A 17580-nucleotide genomic window follows, 5' to 3' on the forward strand; every position below is an offset into this window, starting at 1 on the left:
TGTTCAGTGATGAATTGACCACAACACCTAATTAACTCATTCTGAGTAGTTCTAGAAATGTAGGAGGCATTTTTATCATGATGCTTAAGATGGGTTTCCGAAATGGTGTCCCCTGCACGAAGTTTAATAATTCAATAAAATTACCAGCATGCTTTTCAGAATATTCACCAACTTCAGGATGATACTGAGAATCATCCTTATGACCTCAAAGTGGTAATTGAAGGCGACCTGCAAGAATGATGGTATCAACTACTGGAACTAATTTTTTCCTATTCTCTGAAATCTTTTATTTAAGATACTGTCAATCATGACGTATATTGGCTGGCTTTTACCGGAACTCTGATCCAAGATATCCTTAAGAAGAGCAGAAGTGTGAACATAAAGACCTGATGATGTACTTATACGCCTTTTTATTGCACTTTTAGCATCAGGCCAATGTGTTAATGGCTCAGAAAAAAATATTTTAAGTCGACTATTTTTGGAGGGAAACCTATCACCAAACAAATCATATGGTAAGCAAAAAGCACGATTAAGACTTGGAGAATACGAAAGCCAAAGATAATCCTTCAGCCAATCATGTCGAAAGGACCTACTGTGACCATTTGCATCAACAGTTTTAGGAACTTCATAGCATTCATCAGGTACAAGTACATTCTTCACAAGTTTTTCAATTTCGTGAATTTCCATACCTCTCACTTTTTCTCTATAAAAACCAACATCCTATGAATTCTAGGCAAATCAGCATTTGCAGTTTTATTATCCGGTAATCGCAAGGTAGAAGATGAAATAGAAGAAGAAGCATCACAAGGAACCAAAGCGCTACTGTGAGATACACCATATGGATGAGTCTTAGTTGTCATGGTTGTCTCAGTAGGACCAGAAGGTGTGCACCTCAACTTTGTTTGTATACTGGGCTTTTTAGCTTGTGACAAGTGACTACTTCCCTTTCTTTTAGTTCCATTCCCACCAAGTATCAAAGGCACATAATGATTGTGTTTGAATGCAGTTGCTTAAGGAGCTAAACCTTCAAAGCAAAACAAAACTCGCTAATAATTACTAGTGGAAGCACAAGCTCTAGATAGAATTTGAGGTTCAATTCTTTGGTTAAATAATAAATTCCACCTATAAACACTAGAGTATATGTCAGGATAATAAGAAAAAATGCTACAGGATGTAACTGAAGAGAGTACCAACAAACAAACACAACCAGTCCATGCCATATCTTCTGCATTTAACATAGCTTCTGCCCTGACCAGTTTAGCAACAGAACAACCACTTCCAGCACTATCAATAGCTTCAAAAGAGACTGACATGGCCACCATGCTTGAGATAGAATCAAAGTGTTTGTTATGTTGAGTGTCGAGAATTTACCTCCGCTTTTAGATCGTAGTCCTCGACAACTCACCGACATACGTTTATTCAACTAAATATATTGTACTTATGCAACCCCAAGTTGCCGTTTTGAATCCAGTCACCGTGCACGAACGTTTGCTCTTATTCTAATCACAGTACAGATACTAAAGAATAATCGTAATGGTACATAACCATTTCACTATCATAAAAAAACAACCCACTTCTAAGTCCCTCCCAATAAATGTCAATCATATTTACTACGGTATGTCCGTCAGTCCCGACACACTCCCCTATATATTAATTTTAAAATATATAACAGAAGGGACTGACTTCGTTAAAGTTCAAACAGGGATTATTTTGCCTGCAAATGTTTAAATATAATTTTATAAATGTCACCACTCTTCAGTTTCCACATGTTGTTGCATTCTCACTTCTGCAGCAACTGCTGCATCATGTCGTGGTTTCAGTTGGAATTCAGGAGCTGCAGGATTCAATTCGCCTTTGGGATCTAAGTCACACGATAACTCTAGAGGGTAGAGTTGCTGCACAGCCCGCTCGAGTCTTCCTTTCGCTGTTCTCAACCTTACTCCCCGTACAACTCCGTCCCGTCCACGGATCAGGTCTTCCACAATACCTACCTTCCACATATTCCGGTTCTTTTCTTCACTTTGAATTGCTACCACATCCCCATGGTTTGGATAATCTGATTGCTTTCCACCATTCCTTTGTTTTTTGCGCTCTCTCAATCCTCTAATATACTCTCGCGTCCATCGTCACCACATCTGATCTTTGTATTTCCTCAGCTGTTTAGCTCTTTTCCGTAGATCGGTCGATTCTTGATGATGAGGTTTGACTTCAGGAAGATCATTTGGGTTTATGTGCAGCAGCCTGTTGGGAGTGAGCACTGGTTGCTCAATTTCGTCTTCTACGTAGCTTAATGGGCGATTGCTAAGTGCCACCTCAACGACCAAGATGATTTCAGACAACTCCTCCCATGTCAATCTACCATTTCCAACGCTCTTATAGAAGCTACGCTTAAAAAGACCAATCAGTCTCTCAAATTGTCCCCCCTACCAAGGAGCTCGACTTAAGTTAAACCTCCATTCTATCTTTCGTTTTGTAAGAAACAAGTTGAGCTTTTCATCTTTCTGGGCCAATCTAAGCTAATTTTCTGCAGCCTTAAATGTTGTAGCGTTGTCTAAATATATTATTTCCGGTCTTTCTCTTCTTGCTATTAATCTCTTAAGACTCGGGACGAACTCTGCAACTTCCAGTGATCTCAACAACTCCAAGTGCACTGCTCGGGTTAGACTGCTCGCGTAAAGAACAAGGTATGCTTTTCTTTTCATTTTTCCTTTCCCCATGTATCGAATAGGGCCAGTGAAATCGACTCCTAGCACTTGAAATGGAGTTGACCCTTGGGTTCTTGTAGTTGGCAATCTTCCTTCCGGTGGGTTTTGGAATGACTGTGCTCAAAACTTTACGCAACATAGCATTTGGACATCACTTGCTTCACTAGTCGACGCAGTTTCGGGATCCAATATCGCTCTCGCACTTCGGCAATGGTTGCTGAGACTCCCCCATGGAGCGTTGTTAAATGTGCTTGTTCCACAATTCTCCTCGTAAATGTGGATTTTGTCGGTAGGAATATGGGATACTCCCCCTCTATTCTATCGCGACACTCTAGTATTCCATTGCTCCTTGGTTGAAGGTTTAATTCTAGCTTTAGTGTTGATAACAAGACAGTAGTTAAGGTGCAGGTATGGTCCCGGAAGTAAACAGAGCTCTTACCCGTGTCAATTAGTTTCCAGTCCTAGGAAGTAAACAGGGCGCGCGCGTGTAAAACGGAAACATGTAAAATGAACGAAGGTTGCTACTGGATGACATGATTAATTGAAACACGATAAAACTTAATTAAAATTGTCAATTGTTTTCTATTCTTAAAGCAATATTAGATCCGTTTTCTTGTTTCCTTTGCAAATATAAAAAAGGAGAACACGTTACAATTTTATTGAGTTAAAGTTATTTGGTAATTTTTGTCTAACTAAAACGAAAATGGCTTTAAAAGTAGACATTGAGCAAGCAAAGAATGTGAAGGAATCGTCCTTCGAATTTGAAGATGAGAGCCATGTTTTAGATGAATGCCATAGCAATATACAGATTAAATTGTTAAAGTGCTATGCTACTGAAATTGGTTTTAAAATATACGAACTTGTGGTAAAAGACTGAAGTTTGTCGCGTTGACCACCCCTTACAAAGACGACACGATTGCTTGATGATGCCTAATGATGAAAGGGTTACGATATACTTTGATGACGTAGTATCAAAAATTGATGAGGAAGAAGTCATGAAATCCTTCTTTGATAGTTTACAAGACATGACTCCGATAGTAAATGGGCTAGAACTTATCAAGTACACTTGTAATGGTTGGAGAAAAATATTTTTGACAGAAAAAAAGAACAAATTAGAACATGAGACGTTGATATTCATAAATACATTTTATTGACATATAATATTCTTATTGTACGAAACTGGCAACGACCACTCTGAAATAAAAAGAAATCAATCTTACTGACTGTTCTACTGTATCAATTTTCAAAAGATAAAGAATTATAAAAATACATACTCAAAAAAATCTTCGAGAAATCTGTCGACTTCCTCGTCAAAGCATCTAGAGTATAAAGCAATGGACATTACATAGAAAAAACGACTACATTCAGCAAGCATATTAATTATTTCACTTACAAGCATATCGGACATTGAAAGGGCAAGCATTCTACTAGCCTTTCCTCAACCATAGAAAGATGGACTTTATACCTACAGCTTGGGGGGCAAATCACCCATAGGTGGCCGTGTTTATACTGGCCTAAAACAATGAACAAAATCACAACTTAAATTTTCTAAAGTCATATCTAACATTGAAATTGTATTCCAATTCAACTTACTCAAAATTGGCGTGATTGTGTTTTGTGTAGCCATTCTAGATGGTAGAGATTCGCCGTTTACTGAAGACTTTGCCTGAGACTTTGGCGTGAGTGGTTTTACATGCACATTATTGACATAGGCTCTTTTGTTAGCAGTAATTTTCCAATGGATCGATTATTTCCTTGGCATGCGTGCGTTTCAGATTGAATGAAGGCATTAAAATATTAAAACAGTAAATTAACTCGTATGTCTTCAGGCCTAATGTATTTCAAGCACGACCAATTAAGATTGTGAAATAACGTTCAAGGCCATTGTCAGTTTTGGTTTGGAAAAAAATATTATGTATCATAACTGTCTTAAAAATTATAGCTAGGAGTCTTAACAATTATTATCTCTGCAATTTTTAACTTGTCATTTTACTATGAAAACAAGCAAGAAGAAATTTTTCATCATTCGTGTGGAGAAAGAATTTTGATGGAAATATGATTACAAGAAGCCTTAATCAAACAATTAAAAAATGCAGACAAAACTTAATCCTTGAGGTAATTATAATCGGCTAGGACACCTAGAGTCGACATATTTATGAAACTGTATGTTCAAAATTTTTCATGGAAAAAATTTTGACGGAAATATGATTAAAAGAAGCCTTAATCAAATAATTGAAAAATGCCTACAAAATGGAGTCATTGTGACATTTATAATCGGCTTCATCATGCTTAACACAGCAAAAAAAATATTCGTTGGAATGATAACAGCAATCGTTACACACAATACACACAAACACAAAATTATCTTTAAACAGTTTAAACTGGCAGAAAAAACAAACCTTAGATAGAATAAACAGTAAAGACAATCACACAAATTTGTCATGGAAATCGCTCGTTATGCATGGACGGAAGGCTGAAACAGGAAAAAAAACCTTCGTTTTTTGAAAAATACCCGGCTACGTGTGGACAAAACCTTAAACATAGCCAGAACCTGCGCATTGCAAAGTTAAATAATTCCTATTTTCGTATCGTTAATATGGAGAAAGGATTTTTATGGAAATATGATTAAAAGAAGCCTTAATCAAACAATTAAAAAATGCAGACAAAACTTAATCCTTGAGGTAATTATAATCGGCTAGCACAGCTAGAGTCCGCATATTTATGAAACTGTATGTTTACTATATTGGTATTTTTCATGGGAAAAAATTTTGACGGAAATATGATTAAAAGAAGCCTTAATCAAATAATTGAAAAATGCCGACAAAATAGAGTCATTGAGACATTATAAAAACTCAAGCACTTCAGATCATATGCATTAATTCGACAAACGTTTTGCAGCCAGAGATAGAAAAAAAGAACCAAGAAAAAGAACCAAGGAAAAAAGAACCGGTAATTGCTGTGATCTGTTCAGGGGGGTTTGTTCCAAGTTGGTATACCAACATTCTAATGTTGGAACAAACCCCCCTGAACAGATCACAGCAATTACTGGCACCTTACAAACGACTTATTCACAATACAAACAAACGATCAACTAAAAACACAACACTTCAAACTAATTCACAATGACAATACTCAATTGACACCCACACATTACAACTAAATACGTCACACCTAAATCACACATCACAACTAAAAATAAAATATTTCACTTCACACTAATCCACAATGACAATACACATTTCCTGTACACACAATACAATGACGTAAGAACCAGATAACAAATACGGCTAACCTGACGTTTACTCCTCATTTGACTCTGAAGATGACTGCCGCTAAGGTTGTCGAAACGTCAGTCAACAACAACAAAAACAGTCCTTCTCAGGACTTTATTAACCTGGACGATCATCATTTACAAACATATAAAGTAAGAATAATTAATGAATTTTTAATTAATATGAATAGGTAATTTTTGAATTTCAAACATCAGTCGCGCGACGGATTTGACATACTCTAGATCCGCCCCTGGAAACTCGTCACGATCAATTCCATTTCCGGCGTTCAAAAACATTTTTCCAGTGCCAGCAAATTGCGATAGACATGCTTCTATGTACCTAGGATTGTTACCAAACGACAGCTTGAAAGGCTTAGATGGTAGAGATTCGCCGTTTACAGAAATGCATAAGGATGAAACGTTGAAATGCTGGAAATTGAATGGGTTTAATTTATAAGCACCATTGGCCCTTTTTATGCTAGAGACGGATCATCCGTCTGGACGAATCATCCGTCTGACAGATCATCCGTCTAAGTATAAACACGAGACGAACTATCCACACAAAATTCATATAGACGAACGAGACGAACTTGTCAATTCGGAGGCTCGGCAGCAAACGTCTATGGCGGAAAATTCAAATTCAAAATGGGGGCAGAAATGCAATTGGTGAAGCATTTATCTCGAAAAAGAAAATTAAATGAAGAAAGATTATTTTTGTGGCAAAGAGAGAGCGTTACACGAGCAAAGCGTCGTTTCGAAGATGAATTAGCTGATGAGATCGAACTAGCGCTTGCTGCAGCATCATCTGTTATTTTTCTCACTAGAAAACAAAGGAAGGACAGGCGTCCTGATGAGCGCAGGAGAAATACTTGGTGGTCTGAAGGCTATCAATCTTGGAGTGATGCAGCATTCAAGAGGCGCTTCAGAGTGTCTCGTGCGACGTTTGATTTTCTTCTAAACGAAATTGGTCACGAAATTGTTAAACAACCAACTCGAATGAAACCCCATCCAACAACACTTGATACACAATTGGCAATTTGTTTGTATCGGTTGGCGCATGGAGTTACCTATCTAACAGTAGGAGATTTATTTGGTGTTGCTGCATCAACTGCTTATTGCATCTTCATGGACGTTTGCAAAGTGCTGGTCAAGATCTTGTATGACAGGTTTATTTACCTACCAAAGACAATAGATGAATGGACACACGTACTCCAAGGGTTTCTTGAAAATTGGGAGTTTCCATGTGTTGGGGCATGGGATGGCTTTCATGTATATGTTTCGAGTAGATTGAAGAATTTTTATAGTTACAAGAAGCGATATTCTGTTACTAATATGGGGTTTATTGGATATAATAAAAGGTTTATGTTTGCTGCAGTAGGTGCACCTGGCTCAACTCATGATTCAAGGCTTTTAAAGAATTGTGAAGTATACTCAGAAATTGAACATGGCAAAGTGCTGCCAAAAAAATCACTGAACCTACAACCCTGTGGAGAAATACCACTTACAACTGTTGGTGATTCAGCCTTTCCATCCCACTCGTGGTTGCTTAAGCCATATAAAGAAGGAATGCGAGAACCCCAAAAAAGGTACTTCAACAGGAGGCTTTGTTCTGCCCGAGTTGTGTCCGAGCATGCATTTGGGATGCTTAAAGGTAGATGGCGAATCTTGTACAAGAAGACAGAATGTCATTTGGATAATATTCAAATATTAATCATGACTTGCATTTTGCTACATAACATTTACATTGACAGAAATGATCCATGTAAGCCCAGATGGCGCCTTGAAGTAAACCAGCTCAATCTCATTCGTGGATCTGGCCAAGCAACAAATGCAGCTGAAGATGTAAGATGCATGATATCTAATTGGCTATGGACATTGCGGCAAGAAAGAGCCATATAAATTATGAATAAGTTTTAATAGTTTAATAGTTTAGCAATTTTTGCTTTTGTGTTTCATAAAAATCTGTTGTTGTTACAACATAAGTCATCTTCTAATATGCATTTTCCTCAGTGAGGTGCATCATTAACCAAACTGTCTTTCAAGCATTTGGCTATTTCTCATCTGCCAGTAGTTTGTGGCCAGAGAGACTATTACAAAAGTTAACTCTCACACAGAGAACAAACCTAACAAGAATAAAACATATACTTGTATTTAGCTGGAAAACTCAGGGAAAATTAACATTTAGTGTAAGACTCACGTTTATTGATGAAGTTAAATACCTATACAATATACTTGTAAATTTGTTGTAAATTTGTTTCCTTCAAAAAAAATTTCATTTTAATCAATGATACATCTGGCATTCTGATTTGTGTACATTGTATACATTGTACACAAATATACTGGAATGTGTTCACTTAATGGAAAAAATATCAATATTTTTTGTATTACATGAAAACAGAAAAAATATCAGCATCAAAATATTAATAAAATCAAATAAAGGAATATTTTACATTGATATTTCCAAAGTCACAATTAACATCCAATTAACAAGCATATACAAGTAAATTAAATGTTTCCATGCATTTTGCACAATTTGTCATCAATATATAGGTACTTTGACACTCAATTAACATTATTGATTCAGTTTTATAACACAGAAAAAATAAAAAACAAACAACATCAAATCTTTGGAATTGAATACTAAACTATACTATTTAATTGTTGATGCTGACCATGTAGTTAATACACTGCTGTTTTTCACTTAACTTAATTACGTTCATACCAAGGTTGATTATGCTGATTTGACATTGGCATACCTAGACTTGCAATAGTGGTACCCTCAAGTGTGGTTTGTACTTCGGATTCAAGTTGACTGAAATTAAAACCACCATAGGGATACATGTTGTGAGGAGACTGCTGGTGAGCAATCTGGATATTTGGAGGGCGAAGATGTGGGGCTTCTGATTGATAAGGTCTACTGTACTTCATGATCATTTCCAACATCTTTATTTCGTGTTGCCTGTTGAGCTCTGCTTGTTCTCTTTGAAAATTTAAGAACTCCTGTTGCCTTTTCTTTTCAGCTTCAGAAAATAACTCTGAACGCTTTCGTTGCATCTCTCCCATATCAGAAAAAGACTTGGCCATATTCTGAATTGCTTGTGCTTGGCTTTTTACTCTTTTTTGAAAAAAAGGTCTGATTTCAAGTTTAGCTTTATGTTTCCCTTTGGTGTTACTGCTGGAGCTACTGTTTGTACTGGCTTCTAGTACATCATCATCGCCACTATTATCAGTTGCTTCAATGCTAAGGCCGCTGGTATTACTAAAAGGTGTATCTGGTCTATCAACTGTCTCATCCTCCTTGTCTGAATCTGACAATGAATTTTCTGATTCGTAAGATAACAGAACATCACCACTACAGGAAGCAACATCTGCATCTCCCATGGTATCAGAAAATATTGGATTAATGATGGTGAACCACTCTGGCTCAACAATCGGTGCCTTTCCGCTTCCCTTTTTAACACGATCTGTAAATTTTCGCCACTGACTTCTAAGAAACTTATACTTAACTCGGAGCCTAGCTGGAGTAATTTCCAGGGGGGGTATCTTTCAATTTTCGTTTCGAATTTTCTCTTTCACGTTTGCTTTCTTCTTTGAAGTCGTCAGATTTTAGGTATGTTTCAAGATCTTTTGCAATTTCTTCATAAACACACAAGTTTGCAGACTTCTTTAATGCTAGCGTTTCTAATTGAACAGCATACTGTTTCTTTTCATCTGCTAGTACAATTGCAAAGTATTTTAATTCAGTTTCGGTCCAAACTCGCTCCTTCTTAGCCCTATTTTTCTTGTTCGAATCATGAACCATTTCATGAACACGATCATTGCTTCTATCCGCCATATTGACTATTATGGGTGAAATCCGCTAACAGCGAGTAACGAAGTATCATTTGTTTTGGTAGTTCGTCCACAGTACGCATTTATACTCACAGACGGATGATGCGTCAAGACGAACTACCCATGCAAATTCGTCTAAACAGACGAACTATTCTGATAATTCGTCTTGACGGATGATCCGTCTGTTTGCCCGTATTTAAACACAGACGAACTTAAAGACGAACTATGTTTTTCTTGCCCAAGTTCGTCCAGACGGATGATTCGTCTCTAGTATAAATCGGGGCATTGAATGCAGCACTTCCAACAAGACCAACGACAAGTGATTTCAGTACCAAACCGTTGAAAAGATTATCTTTTTGCAACGATGGGTTTCCTGATTGAATGATGAAACTTTTGCAGTCCACACGCCTTACAGGGTAAAAGGCTGGGCTTTTTTTCAGTGCAACTTCCTGAGACATAGCTCTACTAGGATTCACTTTAACTTTGTGAACTTTTAGATAAACATCCACCAGTTTCACTTTAAAGGCTGCATCGTCCTCGGATGCCATTAGGCAAACTCGTCACTGCTACGGTTCACTACCACTTTCAAATCAACATAGCTAAGCAGGAGGCCTTCACCGAAGAAAACATCACAAAATATAGGGCCTCCCATTTCGACAATTGCACTTCTCGCAGTAAACCTACTTCGTGTTTTCAAGCCTTTGTTTGGACTGGCGTTTGCTGGGTCGGCAACCTCCATTTTTGAAGCTTCGTCCTTGTAAAACAACGCAGCTGTCAGCTGGGATTGTTTAGCTGATGGACCATAATTCAAAAGTGTATCGATATATGCACGATAAGGATAAGTTCCTGTCGCTTGGGTTACTAGCTTCCCTTTCAAAAACACATCAACTTGCTTAAACAAACTATGCAAGAAATTGTTCACCGGCCCTACTTTAGCGCCATCGTCGAGATTTCCACCGTCAGCTTTCGTTACTTTTGCTCTGACCATCAACATTGTGTTAGACAAGTAAACATAATCTTCTGTATCTGGCGCTAAAAAGGTAATCGGACCGCTTTCAGATACACTAGAGACCGGTGGATGGTCTATCCATCGCCCCTTTTCCAAACTGGTTTGCGTTGGGGGTACGAAAAATATATCAAGTTCACTTTTTGTACATTCTGCTGATTTTGGATGAACGAACTCCATATTTAACTGAAAATATCTTTTGCTTCTTTAGCTGCTTTATGTCTCTTGGCTGAATGGTAAATGACATGAGAAGACGATGTTTTTCTCTTTTTAGCTGTTTTTTTGCCTGTTTCTTCTGGGGTTTTCCTCTTCCTGTTTGAGCAAACTGTTGTATACGGTTTACAGCTTTTTTCCCTGTTTCCTTTGCTGCTTGATTAACACGAGATTTTGAAGACTTTTTAAAACTTTTCCCTGAGATAACATCACCCAAAACGTTTGCACTTGTATCGAGGGCAATTTTACCTAGAGCTTTTGCGCCGGTTTTTGCCAAAGGTATTGCAGCTCTAGCCAATCTACGAAATAAACCACCAAGACCATAACCCATCTGCCCATAACCTTTTTGCCACGATGCTCCTCTAAAGACAGGTTGTGATCCGTATCCTTTTTGCTGATTGAGATAATATTGAACATAACGGTTTGTTCTACTCATATTTTTTTCTTATGTAAAATAAGATAAGGATTGTTTTCTGAAATGAAGTGTCACTATCGACTTCCCTCGTTCAAATGCGATGGGATTTCCTAACTCGTCCCTTAAGAGAATTTCGATGTCCTCAAAAGATTTTGTTTGCACGGGTAAGTATATTACGTGAATGTTCTTGAAACAATGTCTCCATATTTTCCTTGAATAGCAACTGCCTTTGGTAATTTTACATTGGCGTCTCCAACAACTTGCGGTTGTACAATGTTACAATATACATACATCATGACGGATCCGTGCAAATCACAAGCATAAGGGATTTCGGTTGTTTTTGAAATCTCTTCTTCTTTTCCTCCAAAGCCGAGTAAGATTGACATTTGTTGATTAAATAATACTTTGTAACCTTGTTTTACAAGGACTTTAACTTTTTCTGTACGGGGGTCAAAGCTCAATTGAATATTGTCTTTAACTTCTTTGTCAAGAGTCTCATTAATTGCTTTTACAAGGTCGAAGGCTTTTTCATACAAGCCATAGTCGACAAATACCGGAGTAGGTAGACCTGATTTGTAAGTTACATATATATGTGTATCCAAACCTTTTTTCAACGTGTACCATGTATGAGGATATGTAATTGAATACAATCCTACTTCCCAATTACCATTTAAATTCACAACGTGAGGTAATTTTACACGATAACCTGAAACTTTATTATCTGGAAATATAGGCAGACATGCATTACTAGGTAATGTCAAATAAAAGTGTGTTCCGCTCATCTTTGATATAAATTGTAAAATGAAAGAGATCAAGCACACAGTTACGTTTTATACATGTATTTCTGAAGCAGGTACCCTAGAATTAAATTTATTTTGGTAACTTGACCACTTTACAAGATATATTGTACATTACTCCCTCTGCCCCGTTTCTTAACTATTTTTTCAATGTCGTAAACATCGTCTTTCTTGATGACTTTTTGAAGTTCTTTTTCATAAAACGTTCCTTTAAGTTCTTCCCCATCATAATCCTTCAGCCTGTATACAGGAGGATTACGTGGTATTTTTTGAATTACAGTGAAAATTTCCTTTGAAAAATTTGGTAAATACCCCTTCTCAAATTTTCGTTTTATTTTACTTATTCGTACTTGATCGCCAATATCAAACTTATATTTTACATGCGTATGTTTATTTAGTTTGCTATCTCACTTGTAACGTTGATCGGTTTTTCCTTGATGCTACGATGCATACTTTGATTATAAGAATACATAAGATCGGGACACATGTCGATGTATCTCATCGTTTTATTTGCGGTAAAGTAACGCCACATTTTTGCTTTCAGTGTACGTATCAAACGTTTAACAATCGAAGCCTTTGTCTCGTTAAATGTGTTGAACAATGTAATGTTTTCTTCTGTCATAAGTTTCTTAAAGTCCCGATTGAAAAATTCCGAGCCTTGATCCGTTTGAATGTGAATCGGCTTGCGTCCTGATGATAATATCTTCTGAAAAGCGTTCACTAATGTACGGCCTGATTTGTTTTTCAATGGAACAGCCCAAGCATACTTTGGAAAAACATCGATGCAGATAAGAAGATACCGATAAACCATCGCTATACTTTTGTAGAGATTGTAAGTCTGCCAAATCCAATTGCCATTGGTCATCGATACCGCTAACCAGAACGCGATTTCTTTCAAACTTTCTTCGAATTGGTTTATGTATTATATATGCATCTTGTTGACTCAACCATTCTTTAACTTTTTTACGACTAATATCATATATTCCTTCGGTTTTCACATCATTGTACAAACGTTCAACACCCCCATAGCTTCCTGAACGTTTGGGGTCAAAGTACACACTGGCTAGGTACTTGTCGGTGTCACTCATGTTAATGTTCTCAAGATAATAATTTTGCAAATAGGTGTCAATTACTTTTAATTACTCATAATTGAGGGTTCAATGTTCTCGTTTACAGGTGACGTTTCCTCTACTGTGTTATCTGTTACAGCCTTAACTGCTACAGGTCCATAATTTTTGACCGTTTTACTTGTGTATCCTGCTTGCAAATGACCCTCAAGATTGAGATCGTTGCGTCCGAAACTTATACCCAAGTGAAACATTTTCTGACGATTATGATTTTTATCCCTTTTTGCATCTCTATTTTCACGTTTGCTGCTACCGATTCCCATTTTCACAATGACATGGTCATAAAACAACTGAAGTCAAAATGCAACAACATTGAAATTCATATATTTTTTTTTTGTCAAAGCAATTACATAGTTGATTTGTATTTCAGTTTACAACTACAATCAGCATAGTCAAAGAGATGTTGAAAAAAAGGAGGACGTTTTGTCTCCGTTTACAATAACATTAGTTCTACCCTAGTAGCACTAAACAGTTTGTCAAAATATGTCTTGTGAGAGTTCGAAGGTCCACAGTTCTTTAGAAACTTAAAGGCTTCACATATTCCATTCCAGACATGTTAGCGATTAATTGTTTCGACTGCTCGAGCTGCAAAATTGAACCAACGATCTTCCTCAGTTATCATTTCTAAAACGTTTTGATACTCTACCCAAGAGTCCGCTTTACTTTCATCCTTTTCAGCTCTTCGTAGCTCTTGAATCTTTTTACTTATAAAATCGACGAAAATCAAATTGATAAGATCGCTGTGACTAACTTCTTCAAACTCAACAGTGTCTGCATGTATCTGATTAAACATGTGTGCCATATTTTTTTGTTTTTTTTCAAAACGTCCAAAAGCAATGCAATAATGAACAACGCAAATAACATTTTTAAGACGATAGTTCGACTATATAGTGAGTCGTGTAATGAAATACACGATGAGTGCTTTAAGACATTTTATTGGATGCTTTAATAAATTAGATAATATTTCTTGTCAATTGTTTCATTTCCCTTTATTATGATAACCTATCACATTCAACATTCCCCCGCTAAGTTCGTTTCCGGTTTACACGCGCGCGCCCTGTTTATTTCCTAGGACTGGAAACTAATTGAAACGGGTAAGAGCTCCGTTTACTTCCGGGACCATACCTGCACCTTAACTACTCAAGACTGCTCTCTAAACCAATTTTGTTCACGTCTGATCCACCACAGTGTGCAGTTTTCAATTTCGTGGTACTTTATAGGACCTGTCTCTCGTTCATCGCGTGTTCCCCTGCAATTGTGGATGAAGGGTTTTGCATAATGGATACTATTCGACTAACTTGTCGAACTCGTGTTCCTCCTGGTTTTCCGCTCCAACCATGACGTGTGCCGAAGATTTTTCTTCCTTTCTTACCTCCTCAGCAAATATCTCTTGCGGCCAATTCCCTTTATTGCTTTATCGTTGTCGACAACATGCCCACCGCGGCTCCCAATGTCGGCTGGGTTTTCAGTTGTTGGAACATGACGCCAGACGATGTGATGGTGCTGTTGGATCTTTCTCACTCGATTTGCTACAAACTGGCGATATTCACCCTGACCGTTTATCCAGCATAACGCTACCGTGGAGTCGAGCCAACAATGAATTGATGTCACTCTTTCTTTACCGATTGCACGCTCTACATTGATCACCAGGTTTGTCACCATATGTCCAGCAACAAGTTCTAACCGTGGAATGGTAAGATTTCGTTTCGAGATCCGCGATTTAGAACAAACGATGCCTTGAGTGAGGTTATCTTCTTGATCCGTTTCAGAATAAACTACCGCAGATACACCATCCTTGCTAGCATCTCCAAATCCGTGTAGATGAATAGACCGTACAGGCACATGAAAGGGTGCTAGTGGACGATTGACTGTATATGCATTAGGCAGTCTGTTGTACCAATCCCGCCATAACTTTCCCATGACATCATCAAACTCCTGATCCCAAGATAAACGACTTTCGCACATTTTCCGATACAGGAGTTTCCCAGTAAGCATTGTCGGAGATATAAGACCAATTGGATCGTAAATCTTTGCTAGTTGCGACAATGCTCCTCTCTTTGTCGTCGCTGCGCTTTCTTCCTTTTCTACGACGACACTGAACGTATCTTGCAGTTTATTCCATGGCAGGCCTAGTATCTTTGCTCCTGTGTCCACTGTTCCGAGCTGTTCCTTTGCGTAGGTTGCGTTTGTTTGGTCTATGTCTTGTTCGGGTAGATCATTGTTGGATTTTTCCATTTCAGCTGCATTGGAGTGCCATTTATGAAGCTTGAAGGTAGCATCACTAAAAATTTCTATCGTTTTCTTCTTCTTTAACAACACTTCGCCAACATTTGTGCCGCCTTCCATAAGGTCATCAACGTAAAGACCGTCCTTAATCTCCTTTACAAGAGCTGGATATGTCCCATGATGTCAAGTGTTCATTCAGGACTCCACCAAGAAAAAATGGCGAACACGTCAAACCAAACAATGCTCTCGTAAACCTATACACCTTAATCTCACCATCCCCGAGTGCCTTCCAGTGGAATCGTAACGCATCTCCGATTCTTTGATTCGTACTTGGAGGAAAGCCTTTTCGATGTCTCCAGTAACAACTATCGGGTGAAAGCGAGCACGGATCAGCACATCCCATAAATGATTTTGTAGCGGAGGTCCAGCGTTGAACAATCGTTTAACGATGGTTGGGTGGCGGACTCTTTAGCTGAAGCATCGTAAACTATCCGTAGCTTGGTGGGCTCAGCAGCTTTCTTCACAACTGGTTTGTGAGGGATGTAGAATTCTCTTTTGGAGGCCTTTGTAGGTGCTATTTCTACTACGCCCTTTTGCAGCTGTTCCTTAATGATTGCGTTGTATTCTTCGCACATTCCACTGCGCTCTAAACGTTTCATCAAACTATTCAGTCGTCGCAGACTTCCTCGCTCATATGATGGAAGTTCCGGGTGGTATGTCTTCCAAGGCAGACCGGTCTCGTACCAGCCCTCGTCATCGCGAGGCAGGTCTTCTCTAAATTGGTCGTAGACGAGAAGAGGGTTCTTCTCCGGCGTGGCTTCTAAACCGAGTACATCCAGCCTGCACAATCGTTCAAGGTCATTTTGCGAGTTTGTCGTTGTCGTTAGTAGTATCATGTTCTGGTCAACTTCAACGCCAGGGCTCATTATGATCCATCCCAACTTTGTCAGCTCTGCTATTGGGTCCCCTTCGTTACCAACCAACGGTTTTGCCCTGGTTTTTCTGCGAGCATACTCGCCGCTTCCAAGCACGAGATGTATTGTAACCTAGCCTTCGAATCAACATCGTCCATTTTTACCGAATTTAAATGTTTGTATTCTCTCAAGAGTTTTTCATATTGGGGGTTACTAGTAGTTAATAGTTCTGGGCGATCTACTTTGTTCAACTTTACCCTCATCACGTGAGAACCGGCTAGTGCACTAATCGTCGCGAGATAAATTTCGATACGTTTAGTTTGTGATGTCATGAGCATGTCAATACGCTGGTGTTTAATATCGCTAGGTTTTGTTTGAAGTGCATCAATTAGCTTTGCAGAGGCGCATGAGCTTCCAGCACCGAAATCAATCAACGCCCTACACTTAACATTGTTCACTTGAACTACAACAACAGGAAATATACCCTCGGCATGCACGCCATCGCTCATTAATGCTTTACTGTCACTTGCGTGTTTATCGTCTTGTTTTCCAATATTGCGTGGCTGTTCACAGATTGACGTATGATGACGTTTGTTACAGTGCCCGCACGCAATCTTACTTTTACACTCGGATGCCCTGTGCAATCCCGTGGCACAATTGAAACTTAGCTAAAATTCGTTTGCGTTCATTCGGCTTAACTATTTTGTGGCATTTTGTAGCTTTATGATCCAGATCACCGCAATAAACGCAGCCGGATAATTTCTCTTCGTTTTGTCTGGCATGAAATACTTTGTGCGTTCTATTTCCTTGGTAACGCGAGTCGTTATTGACTACTGGATTTCGTTTTACCGACTGTCGCAAAGCTTCAGAAAGCTGACCAAAACTCCAAGACTCCCAATCTGGGTCGGTACGGACTAAATCTCCCCTTATCCCTGATAATTTTTCTAAGGTCATGAACACGTTTACGTTTATCTCATCAAGCTTCTTTAAGGTTCTTAAGCTCGCATGCAATATGTAAGTTTTCCGCTAAAATCTGCAATTTTACGTGGATTGTTGCCTGAAATGTGCGGCAGTT

General features: G+C 38.3%; 5 protein-coding genes and 1 long non-coding RNA gene across 6 annotated transcripts; 2 read left to right on the top strand and 4 right to left on the bottom strand.

Moving 5' to 3' along the window:
- The first annotated feature begins 199 nt into the window (after window positions 1–199).
- Window positions 200–1134, top strand: LOC124457892. Its single transcript, XR_006952862.1, has 3 exons — window positions 200–641; window positions 734–883; window positions 956–1134. It is a non-coding gene; the product is annotated as an uncharacterized LOC124457892 (long non-coding RNA).
- A 5487-nt stretch (window positions 1135–6621) lies between these two features.
- Window positions 6622–7875, top strand: LOC124456949 (protein ALP1-like). Its single transcript, XM_047007251.1, has one exon. The coding sequence runs from the start codon at window positions 6622–6624 to the stop codon at window positions 7873–7875; it is 1254 nt and encodes a 417-aa protein (XP_046863207.1).
- Window positions 7876–8082: 207 nt separating this feature from the next.
- LOC124456951 lies at window positions 8083–10083 on the bottom strand. The gene is made up of 3 exons (XM_047007252.1): window positions 9553–10083; window positions 8733–9494; window positions 8083–8099 (listed from the first exon to the last, which is right to left on the bottom strand). Exons 1-3 carry the CDS (start codon window positions 9809–9811, stop codon window positions 8083–8085), a joined length of 1038 nt encoding a protein of 345 aa, XP_046863208.1. The 5' UTR covers window positions 9812–10083.
- A 271-nt stretch (window positions 10084–10354) lies between these two features.
- Window positions 10355–10801, bottom strand: LOC124456952 (uncharacterized protein F54H12.2-like). The gene has a single exon (XM_047007253.1). It carries the CDS (start codon window positions 10799–10801, stop codon window positions 10355–10357), a length of 447 nt encoding a protein of 148 aa, XP_046863209.1.
- Window positions 10802–14505: 3704 nt separating this feature from the next.
- LOC124456953 lies at window positions 14506–15900 on the bottom strand. The gene is made up of 3 exons (XM_047007254.1): window positions 15865–15900; window positions 14738–15744; window positions 14506–14614 (listed from the first exon to the last, which is right to left on the bottom strand). Exons 1-3 carry the CDS (start codon window positions 15898–15900, stop codon window positions 14506–14508), a joined length of 1152 nt encoding a protein of 383 aa, XP_046863210.1.
- Window positions 15901–15980: 80 nt separating this feature from the next.
- LOC124456954 lies at window positions 15981–16517 on the bottom strand. The gene has a single exon (XM_047007256.1). The coding sequence runs from the start codon at window positions 16515–16517 to the stop codon at window positions 15981–15983; it is 537 nt and encodes a 178-aa protein (XP_046863212.1).
- Window positions 16518–17580: the final 1063 nt, after the last annotated feature.

This window comes from Xenia sp. Carnegie-2017, unplaced genomic scaffold (assembly GCF_021976095.1).
Source record: "Xenia sp. Carnegie-2017 unplaced genomic scaffold, XeniaSp_v1 HiC_scaffold_6, whole genome shotgun sequence".
Classification (NCBI taxonomy): Eukaryota; Metazoa; Cnidaria; class Anthozoa; order Malacalcyonacea; family Xeniidae; genus Xenia; species Xenia sp. Carnegie-2017.